The 12,022-nt window shown below is 37.5% G+C and overlaps 1 protein-coding gene and 1 non-coding gene across 5 annotated transcripts in view; both read right to left on the bottom strand.

Moving 5' to 3' along the window:
- Positions 1-12,022, bottom strand: part of ATP6V1H (ATPase H+ transporting V1 subunit H) — a 155,578-nt gene that overhangs the window by 104,600 nt on the left and 38,956 nt on the right. For all 4 annotated transcript variants that reach the window (XM_047727107.1, XM_047727110.1, XM_047727109.1 and 1 more), the window contains 2 exons: positions 10,005-10,102; positions 1,557-1,749 (listed from right to left, as the gene is read on the bottom strand). In XM_047727107.1, the coding sequence (XP_047583063.1) occupies positions 1,557-1,749; positions 10,005-10,102 (291 nt within the window). The remainder of the gene's footprint in view (positions 1-1,556; positions 1,750-10,004; positions 10,103-12,022) is intronic.
- On the bottom strand, positions 7,645-7,752 carry LOC125099466 (U6 spliceosomal RNA). Its single transcript, XR_007127192.1, has one exon. It is a non-coding gene; the product is annotated as a U6 spliceosomal RNA (small nuclear RNA).

Genomic DNA, 12,022 nt, shown 5'->3' with positions numbered 1-12,022 from the left:
AAGAAATGCAAGTGAAAGAAAGGAAAAGCATGCACTCTCAATATGTAGCTGATGGAAAGGTAAATTTGCACATTAATGAAAGGTGATTTGATGTTACCCTAACAAAACTGTAAAAGTTTATTACTTAATTCAACAATTCCATCTACAGAACTGTATCTCAACAGAAATATTCATCAAAGTGGGTAGACATGTAGAAGAAACTGAAAACACCCCACATGCCCATCATAGGACACTGGTTAAAGAAACCACTTTATATCAACACAGAAGAATGCAAACATTTAAAAAATTACTAAAGACCCACATATATGAAAATGAGCACATATTCATTATATATTGTTAAAAATAAAGTTATGGAACAGTATTTATAATATGATGTCATTTTATTTTTAAATACAAAATAAAATTACACACCTATTTATATATTTATCTCTGTGCTTAGAACAATCTGGAAGATGTTAGTCACTATGTTTGGCAAATGTGACGTCTATGCTATTTAAATTTCTGCAACACATCTGTACTATTTTCTAGTTTTGATTTGCTGTTGTTTATTTAAAGAAAGCATAAAGAGCAAATAATAGTTAAAAGCAGACTGTGAAGCCATTAACTTGGATTTGCATGTCTATCAGCAATGTGCCTTCTCTCAGTATCCCCATTTTTAAAATGAGAAGACCAATACTAATAATAATGATACCAATATACTAACAAGAACAACAATAATCATCATGTTATAGGGCAATGGTAAGCATTAAATGAGTTAACAAATGTAAAGCCTTAAAACGATGCACTGCACAGAGTAAGCACTCTCTGAACTGCCCACTATTATTACTCTTGGGTAGCATCCTTAAAAGACACTAGGTCAGCCAAGTCATCCCTCAGAAACCCAATTAAATCCTAAGGTGACCAACAAAATAATCAACACACAACTGCTACAGCAAATACACTGCGTCTGGACAACCGATTAATACTTTATTTCTGTGTTATAGCTTCCTGGCGGCCAGAAGAGCTAGAATTCCGGTTCTAACTCTAGTCCCCCTCTTGTCCTCAATTCCCTCAACTGTTCAAGAGAGGAAGCTGACTTAAATATCACCCAAATTCTAATATCCTAACAGGAAAATTTTACTAAACAAAATGATTACAGATCTTTGGAGTTGCTTCAGAAATACACTCATCAGCTCATCAGCAGATCCAGAATCTGAAATACAACTCTATATTAAAACAAGGGCCCCTTAAGAGAAAAGCTTCCATAACAGCGTCTTGGAACGCTGCAATGAAAAAGAATTTCCTCTATGTGAACATCATACAATTACATACAATTACATCTCCTACACATTTTATCCACTTAAATGGCTATTCCCCAATCCCAGTCCCCAATGCCACAATGAATTAGTGAGATTTTACTCTGTGTTCACCAAGGCCCCATAGTTTCATAACTACATGGAGAACAAGCAATTTTTTCCCACCTGCTATAAGCCCTCAAATGTACTTCACAGGAAAAATGCCACACACACACAACTGAAAAAAAAAAAAAAAAAACAAACACACAATAAAACACTTACACGGAATGCTGCAAGAATAATTCTTGTCACTTTCTCTTTGACAGATTCTTGAAGAATATCAGACAGGACAGGAATGATATTATAGCGCCGCAGGTGTTCACACATTTGAGGACTGAATGCCAGGAGCCATATTGAAAAAATCATTTGATATTGGAGTTGAAAGCCACACTTGTTACTCAAAACTCCCATGATGCTAAAAAGGAAAACACATTAAGAAGCATTTACTATAACAGTGCAATAAGAAAGAAAAAATTATTGCTTATTCTCTTTCTGCACTAACAGAACAAGTCTCTCTGAATTATGTCCTCAGTTTCTTTTCTGTCAGATATAAGCAAGGTAGGTCCCTACTTATAGAGGCCCATTTCCAGCACAGCCTCACTTAAATCTCTCTCCAAAAATCACAGGACTTCAGTGTTCAGCAGCAGCTGCTGCAGGGAAGCAATGAGAAAGGAAACATAGACCTGCAATACAGTGGAAGAAATGGTAAGACAGACATTAAAAAAAAAAAATACAAAAGGATTTGTTAACACAAATGGATGTACACCTTGATGAAGTCAGAAGGTATATCAAGATTTTGAGTCTGGATAACCAAGAGGATCATTTGTAGACTTAAAAATACTTAGGAACCTCACACAGAGAAAAGGGGATGATTGGGGAAAAAACCTGTCATGAATCTGAACTGGACACAGCCACTCTTTAACTCTGGGGGTTAAAACCTCAGAAGCTTCTAGATGAGCCTCCCATTTTACTGATAAGGAAACTGGGAAAGCCATATGGAAATGGTTACATCAAGAAAGACAACTAAGGAAATTTCCCTGGGGAATGTCTACATTCAAACAAAAAAGAAGATAAACCACTAAAAAATGACTAAAGGGGTTATGGAGAACTCAAAACACAACACAAAGAGTGAATCCTAATGTAAATATGGGCCTTAGTTAATAAGAATATACCAATACTGGCTCGTCAAGTGAAAGAAATGTACCATACTAATGTAAAACGTTAATACAGGAGAACTATGGGAGGGTAAGTATATGTGGGAATTCTGACTTCTGATTTCTAAACATAAAACTTCTCTTTAAAAAGTCTAGTAAGGGCACCTGGGTGGCTCAGTTGGTTAAGCAACTGCCTTCAGCTCAGGTCATGATCCTGCAGTTGCAGGATCAAGTTCTGCCTCAGGCTCCCTGCTCAGCAGGGAGTCTGCTTCTCCCTCTGACCCGCCCCCTTCTCATGTTCTCTTTCTCTCTCATTCTCTCTCTCAAATTAAAAAAATAAATAAAAATTTAAAAAATAAATAAATAAAAAGTAAAAAATAAATAAAAAGTTTATTAATAGAGCTACCCTACGACCCAGCAATTGCACTACTGGGTATTTACCCAAAGACACAAATGTAGTGATCCGAAGGGGCACCTGTACCCTAATGTTTATAGCAGCAATGTCTACAATTGCCAAACTATGCAAAGAGCCGAGATGTCCATCAATAGATGAACAGATAAAGATGATGTGATAGATATATACCACGGAATATTACACGGCCATCAAAAAAATGAAATCTTGCCATTTGCAACAACATGGATGGAACTAGAGGGTATTATGCTAAGTGAAGTAAGTCAGTCAGAGAAAGACAATTATTATATTGCTCTCACTGATATGTGGAACTTAATAAACAGGGAAGATCAAGGGGAAGAAAAGAAAAAATGAAACAAGATGAAACCAGAGAGGGAGACAAAACCTAGAGATTTTTTTTTTTATTTTATCTCAGTGTTCCAGAATTCATTATTTATGTACCACACCCAGTGCTCCATGCAATACATGCCCTCCACAATACCCACCACCAGACTCACCCAACTTCCCACCCCATTCCCCTCCAAAATCCTCAGTTAGTTCCTCAGAGTCCACAGTCAATTCTAGAGACTCTTAATCTTAGGAAACAAACTGAGGGTTGCTGGAGGGTAGTCTGGTGGGGGGAAATGGGGTAACTGGGTGAGGGACACTGGGGAGGGTATGTGCCATGGGGACCACCGGGTATTGTAGAAGACTGATGAATCACAGACCTATACCCCTAAAACAAACAATATTTTGTTTAATTAATAATAAAATAAATGAATTTTTTAAAAGATAAAAATAATAAAGTCTATTAATAAAAATAGATTTTTAAATCTAATCTTACAATCTGCAACTACTAACTTATCGGAAGGCTTATATTTATGCCATTTCTCTATTTTTGTGATTTGTATACAGTTATAAATCTACTGAATCGCCCTTAATTTTCTCAGGCTTAATTTTTCCCTTACCTCTTTTCTATTTGGGGATGTTATTTAAGAATTGCTTTTATTTAATATTGATGTCAGTGTTTCAAAAACTGTAAAATCAAGTCATTTTATACTATTAATACCCTAGTACCTAATTTCCTTTTGCTCTCTTACTGTTCCACTTATTAAGGTAAGCTTTCTACACTTTGCTTTGTGACACTGTGGCTGAGACTTTAAGCCACAGTTCTGCTCTGCCAGCTGGTTCTGCCAACAGAAGCAGCTAGAAGCTGACTGCCAAGATGGAGGAAGAAGAGGCTTTGTCTGTCAGCTTCCTGCTCCTGTGGGTGTCACTTCAGCAACAGTCCTGCACTTCCACAGCAGCAACTGCTTTTCCATGGCAGCAGCTGAATTCAGTTTGCAACAGCGCTGGCTGAACAGCCTCACTACACACGCTCACAGAGAGCAGCACCAGCTGAGGCCCTTCCTCTGAGTTCAGGAACACAAGCCCTGGATTAAATTTCAGTTGAATACACATGTCTTGAAGCAGGAAAACTTTAGTAATTCCAATCTCTTACCTTTGTTCCCCAACTGCAGGGGAAGCATCTCTACTTGCTACCTCTCTTGATACTTGAGAGTACTTTTGTTTTCAGAAACCTAGTTAACAAATTTATACCTAGTTAACTGTTCTTTATGTTAAATTATCTCTGTTAACAAATCATGTAAATGTCCAGAGGGGTTATACAGAGCTCTGGATCAATACACTATTGCTGAAACCAAAAAGGAAAGATTCCAAAGAAAGCAGCAGTCAACAATGATGAACATTGCAGAGAAATTTCAGAGTTCAAAATTTGTCTACAATATATATGATTCTACTGAAAAAATAAGGAAGTCTTCTATACCCAAATATTAACCACAAGAAAAACTCTAATGAAGCAAAATAAAGTTCCTAGTTAACAGAAAAAGGAAGGGTTTCCCCTAGGGGCAGGAACCCTAACTCTGAAGATAGTGGAGCATGAATATGTGCTAAGGGGATACAAAGGACACAAAGGCCCAAGATAAACCTAATTTAGTAATTTAACAAATATTTGTTGAATATCTGTATGGCAGGTACAGTGCAAGGCATAGGGGACATAATGGTGAGCAAACACAGACACTGCCCATGTTCTCAAGAAACTTACAATCTAGCAGAATGGGAGGGAAGGATTCTTAAAGGAAGTGACTCTTGAGCTGAGACCTGAAGAATGAGTCAGTATCTAGTCCCATTTAGGTCTCCACTATCCTTCTTAAACTGATGAGTTTAGTGTTATTTTTAATCACTGAAAAAGCTACCAAATGATGCTACAGAATCCTGAATGCTACCTTTGTTAGCTATATAATACTTTCTAACTAGATTATAATTTTTTTAAAGGAAAGGGACCATCTGTTTCTTTGTATTTCCTATAATATACAGTACAACATTAATCAGAGAGCTCAAAAAATACAAACGGTCAAATCCAAAATTAGAAGGCTAAGGTCCATGCACCAAAATAATTATTTAGTGTTCTATTTTTTTTTATTTTTTTAAATTATTTATTTATTTTTAATTTTTAATTTTCAGTATAACAGTATTCAACAGTACAGTATTCAACAGTATTGTTTTTGCACCACACCCAGCGCTCCATGCAATCCGTGCCCTCTCCAATACCCACCACCTGGTTCCCCCAACCTCCCACCCCCTGCCGCTTCAAACCCCTCAGATTGTTTTTCAGAGTCCATAGTCTCTCATGGTTCACCTCCCCTTCCAATTTCCCCAACTCCCTTCTCCTCTCTAACTCTCCTTGTCCTCCATGCTATTTTTAATGCTCCACAAATAAGTGAAACCATATGATAATTGACTCTCTCTGCTTGACTTATTTCACTCAGCATCATCTCTTCCAGTCCCGTCCATGTTGCTACAAAAGTTGGGTATTCATCCTTTCTGATGGAGGCATAATACTCCATAGTGTATATGGACCACATCTTCCTTATCCATTCGTCCGTTGAAGGGCATCTTGGTTCTTTCCACAGTTCGGCGACCGTGGCCATTGCTGCTATAAACATTGGGGTACAGATGGCCCTTCTTTTCACTACATCTGTATCTTTGGGATAAATACCCAGTAGTGCAATGGCAGGGTCATAGGGAAGCTTTATTTTTAATTTCTTGAGGAATCTCCACACTATTCTCCAAAGTGGCTGCACCAACTTGCATTCCCACCAACAGTGTAAGAGGGCTCCCCTTTCTCCACATCCTCTCCAACACATGTTGTTTCCTGTCTTGCTAATTTTGGCCATTCTAACTGGTGTAAGGTGATATCTCAATGTGGTTTTAATTTGAATCTCCCTGATGGCTAGTGATGATGAACATTTTTTCATGTGTCTGATAGCCATTTGTATGTCTTCATTGGAGAAGTGTCTGTTCATATCTTCTGCCCATTTTTTTATATGATTTTCTGTTTTGTGTATGTTGAGTTTGAGGAGTTCTTTATAGATCCTGGAGAAAGGATGAATACCCAACTTTTGTAGCAACATGGACGGGACTGGAAGAGATTATGCTGAGTGAAATAAGTCAAGCAGAGAGAGTCAGTTATCATATGGTTTCACTTATTTGTGGAGCATTAAAAATAGCATGGAGGACAAGGAGAGTTAGAGAGGAGAAGGGAGTTGGGGGAAATTGGAAGGGGAGGTGAACCATGAGAGACTATGGACTCTGAAAAACAATCTGAGGGGTTTGAAGCGGCAGGGGGTGGGAGGTTGGGGGAACCAGGTGGTGGGTATTGGAGAGGGCACGGATTGCATGGAGCACTGGGTGTGGTGCAAAAACAAGGAATACTGTTATGTTAAAAAAAAAAATTTCCAGAATATACAAAAAAAAATATACAAAAAAAAAATTCTTTTTTTTTCTGTAGACATCATGTATAAATAAGGAAAAACATCATTTGTCTTTCCCCGAAGGCCTTATTTCACTGATGGTAATGTCTTGCAGGTCGCCTCATATTGTCACAATTAGCAGGACATATTTCTGGGAAGGCTCATGGGGTAGACATCATTGTGCACAGGTTGGGGTGATCTTGTCATGGTGTCTCATTGCCCCCATACTCTGTAGACCACTGACAAGCCCTGTTGTGGCAGGAAAGAGGAGGAGGGCACAGTCAGTGCCTGTGGGCTCAGGAAATCTTTTCCCTGACAGTGTCAACTGTGTGTCCCTCACATCTGTGGGATCTACTTCATGCACCTTCCCTAAAGCAGTCTCAGCATTTTATAGCAATGCTAGAGCCTTACCCTTACCCCTACAAGCCCCACTGAGAGGTCTGTGAACAGACACTCAAAGTTCCTCCCAAGGCTAACTACCCTGTCCTGATATCATAGCTGAAGTGATAGAACCCAGCCGCTGTGCCAGCCCAGCTGTGGACCTGGAATGCCTCCTGTTTTGAGTCTTCACTCAGCACCAATCTTAGTGCTTTGTTCCTGAGACAGAGAGCTTCTCAGCCAGCCCTGAGCACAGGATCCTGGAAGGAAGGAGGGTCTTGGCTCTGATTCCAGGAAGAATAGTGTCCATGCTGTGGAGAACTGTCCAACTGCTTGGATGGTGTGCAGTCTCTGACCAAGAAAACTAAGAAAGCTTGTGTATCTTTATAAAGAGAGAAAAAAAATGACAGCTCAACTGGTTCTGATTTTTACACTTGGATCACCAAATAAAGTTTCTCCATTAAAAAAAAAAAAATTAAAGACTAAAATTATAAGAAAACTGGAGAATGGTAGAATCATCTAGGAAGATGATCTAATAATGAAACATATAATTACCCTTTCTTATTGTACTGCCCAAAATACTGCATCATTTTTACAAATTTGCATGTCATCCTTGTGCAAGGGCCATGCTATTTTTCTCTGTATTGTTCCATTTTTAGAATATGTGCTGCTGAAGCGAGCAGTGCATCATTATTAAAAAAGGTAAAAAGGCTGGAAACATCAACTCTGTAGTCTACCTTTAGATTTCTGTGCAATAAAAAAATTAACATATAGTCAGTCCTGAAACCACTATTCGTAGAAAAGTCTGCCTACAAAGTGAGCCTTTGGCTGGCTTCTGAGTATCTGAGCAGTAAATAGTCCCCTATACTGATACAAAACTTTCCCTAAATGATAAAGGTGGTTCACTATATCTATACTGTATGCTCAAACAATATGCTTATGTTTATACTGAACACCTGCTGTCCTTCTGGAGTCTGGAATTCTCCTGTATGCGAGGCAAAGGGTGCCTACCTGACAAACTTCCAATAAAAACCATGGGTGCTGGATCTCCAGGGAGATGCCTGAGCAGAAAAAAAAAATCACACAAATGTTGCTACATTCTCGCTGCTGGTGAAAAAGTACATTGTGTGACCCCCACAGGAGGGATACAACATAAGGAAGCCTAACATGGATTCCTCCAGATCTACTGTGTCTCTGAAATAAATCCCAGCCATGAGAATGATTACATGCTGAGTCTCATGAGTCCTTATGCTGAGTCTTCTGACACTGTGTGAACACAGAAATTCAAAGAATTCAGAACTTTTTATTTGCCATCCATAATGGCAATTACCTGAGGAAGGCACTTCATAATTATCAGAAGAATCAGAAGTTGAAAGCAAAGAGAGAGATAGCACTCTGTTCTAAAAAATGATGATGAAATTGGTCATATAAGTGAAATCTCAAACTATGAGTCTTCAGATGACTGTATCATAAATGAATTTTGCCAAATTCAAGAATCAGTAAGTGAAAATATATCTCTAAGGACAAAAAAAAAAAAGGAAATACAGTATTATCACTTATTCAGCTGTCCAACATGAAAGCCTTCAACACAATATTTTGCAAAAAGAACCTGGACCATTCCATTTTGCTAAAAGGACATATGATGGTTTTCCTTCATCTCTCAGGATGTTTGTGCACCAAAATTCACTTACTACAGAAATATTTACCATGAAAAAATTTTTTATTTGAGAGAGAGAGTGTACAAGTGAGTTGGGGGAGTGGAAGACGGGGGAGACAGAGATGGAGAGAATCTTAAGCAGACTCCCTACTGAACACAGAGCCTGACACAGGACTCAATCTCATAACCCTGAGATAATGAGCTGAGCCGAAATATATCACTTAAGCCACCCAGGTGCCCTTACCATTAAAAATTCTTATTAGAATTTCTAGTGGTAGTTTTCACTATTTCTTTTTTCATAATTCTGTTAATTATACATAAAATGGCCAAATATATGTTTTCCAAAAGATCCATGTGGCAAATTGTCATGACTATTTTTCCTGACATACTGAAGATTAAGTAAGTATAAACAGATTGAAATTTTGCATAAGAAATAAAACATTACTAATTTACTGAGTCAACAGTAATTGAGTATTTTATTACAATTCTATGAAAGTCCTAAGAAAAGCCATTTGCAGAAGTAACCCAGCTGAGGAAGTTGCATGCAAATACTGGCTGAGGAAATCCCTCTGGCAGGTGTATCCCTACACTGGAGATGGAGGAATCAGCCTAGTCGAGTCTGATGACACAGAATCAGGGGTCTTCAATCAACTCTTTTGGCTCACCAAGCAATATTCTGTGACAAACTAATTTCCCATACAGGTTTTCCAACAGATAAACAACGTCTTCACTAACCAAAAAGACTATTTGGCTTAAGAGTAGAAAGATCTCTCATTATGAATAAGTAAGTTGGCTTTTTGGTAAAATGAATTTTGTTTGTTTGGGGAGGGGGGAGTTGTTTGTTCTATAAGTACATTTGCTGACCTCAGAGGGTAGCTCCTCAAAGTTTCTGGACCTGCAAATTAGGACTCCACAGAGAATCGTCTAATTACATTATGAAGAATGGATTATATTTATTCTTGTGGATAAGATCTTGTTGATTTCTGCCTACATTTACCACAAGATACTTTTATAATTGTTGTTCTATTCTGAATACCTAGAATTTGTTCTATCAAGCGTTAAGAGTTCTTAACCTCTTAAATACCACAGGCCAAGTGAGGTTAAGGGGAAACATTCCATTTAGTAGTTACTGACTTCCATGAAGGTTAGCATAATCTATTGTTAAACAGACATGAAAAAAATAAAATTTTAGACGATTAAATGTATTAACTTCCTTGAAAATGTCAAGGAGAGATGCATTCAGATGTTATTCTACATTAAAAGTAAAAGAGCACTCACCAGTTTACCCCATCTGCTTCTACCCAGGCAAAGCGGTACTCATTGACCCGAAGCATCAACTGCAGACACCCAGCAACACACTGCACATACTGAGAACTCTATGCAAGAAGAAGCACAAGGTTTTTAAAATTGGAAAACATTTAAAGACATGAGATCATGCATATACAAAAAGTCTGGATTTTTTTTTTTTTTTTTACTGAGTTTCTTATTGTAAGACATTCCAAAAGTTCCTGCCACTTTTTTAAAATCAACCTCCATTTTTGTTTTCCTCTCCACCTCTTAGAAATGCAGTTGACTTTCTCTGTCAAATTAAACCTACATAGTTCAAGACTACTTAACACACAGGGAAATCAAGGAACAAAGTAACTATATCCTTGATAATGGCTTGACAAATGTTATCATCTTGCAATGTTTCACTTGGTCCTGAAGAGAGGCACTACAGAGATAATACTGCTCTCCATAACTGCAGAAATATCAAAGAATGACAACAAAATTAAAAAGATAAAACTGTATGCTTTGAGATGAGTCTGTATTTAAATGGTCTGAGGTGAGTCACTGATCCTTTCCAATACTCAATTTCTTTGTCCATAACAAGGGTGACACCCACCAAATATCCCAAAGGGGTACTATTAGGTTTAAGTAAAGTAATTCATTTGGCATACAGCTAGACATTTTGTAGAAATTCAATAAACAGGAATTTAGAAATATATATATATACACACAGCATATTTGAAAAAGATCTTTGCTCTATAATTTTTAACAACTATTAGTTCAATAGTACCATTCTAGGGAAACTGTGGTTAAACCTGGAACCTGAAATAAACAGGAATAATATTCCCAGGAATAATGAGGACACCTCCATTTTAGCAAAGCTAACAGCAACACCTGGCCTGGGCTCTTCTCTAAATGTTTACCATGAGCCTAACATCTATAAGAACAGAGACAAGAACATGAAATTAAAATTTAATTTAATTTAATTTAATCTAAAAAATAAAATGAAAAGGAAGGAAGGAAAATAAAGAAGAGAAGAAGAGAAGAGGAAAGAAGAGAAGAGAGAAAGAATAAGTAAGTAGGGAGGGAGATAATCAAGAATGTTATAAAAATTCACAACACCTAATGTATACGATGCTACTAAGTTCTATGTTTTAACTCAAAGTTCATTAAAACCTAACACTTCAAGGAAATTCTAGGCACTCAATTACAAAAACACAATGATATAAGGACATTTGGTGGAATTATCAAAAGTTATCAAGAAAAGGTTATCTTAGATTTTACCTAGAAACTAGTAAACATAGATTCCCAAAAGCATTATGTATCCAGTAATAGAACTTGTCTAAAAACTCAAAACATTATTTAGCAGAAATGACCCCCAAAAAAGTGAATTTTCAGCTCTAAAACAATCTTCCATTATGGGAAAAAGAATGTTATTTTTCCAATTAAATCAGCAGTAGTAAGGTAGTAATCCTTTGTGAAAGAGGAATTCCATTTTTTCTTGTTTAGAGAGATAGCCTAAGCAAGGTTTCTACATATAATGAATAAAAATGCAACCTATGGCACTCTCTCCTCTTCCATTTATCATCAATTTCCTCTCAACACAAAAATATCTTCGTTCACTGGAAGCTTTTCTCTTCTCTGTCCATTTTACTACATTACATTGAAATACATAATACATTTCAAATATGGATTATTCACTGTCACAGAGCTTCCGGATTCACATTATAAATGTGCATGTTAAAAATCCTGGTTCTAGGGGCGCCTGGGTGGCTCAGTGGGTTAAAGCCTCTGCCTTCGGCTCGGCTCAGGTCATGATCCCAGGGTCCTGGGATTAAGCCCTGCATCGGGCTCTCTGCTCAGCGGGGAGCCTGCTTCCTCCTCTCTCTCTGCTTGCTTCTCTGCCTACTTGTGATCTCCGTCTGTCAGATAAATAAATAAAATTTAAAAAAAAAAAAGATCCTGGTTCTAAAACTGTATTTGCACCTATTATACATAATGAAGTAGTCCAAATACCATCCCAGAAA

This window comes from Lutra lutra, chromosome 4 (genome assembly GCF_902655055.1).
Source record: "Lutra lutra chromosome 4, mLutLut1.2, whole genome shotgun sequence".
NCBI lineage: Eukaryota > Metazoa > Chordata > Mammalia > Carnivora > Mustelidae > Lutra > Lutra lutra.
This window is presented reverse-complemented; position numbering and strand designations above follow the sequence as displayed.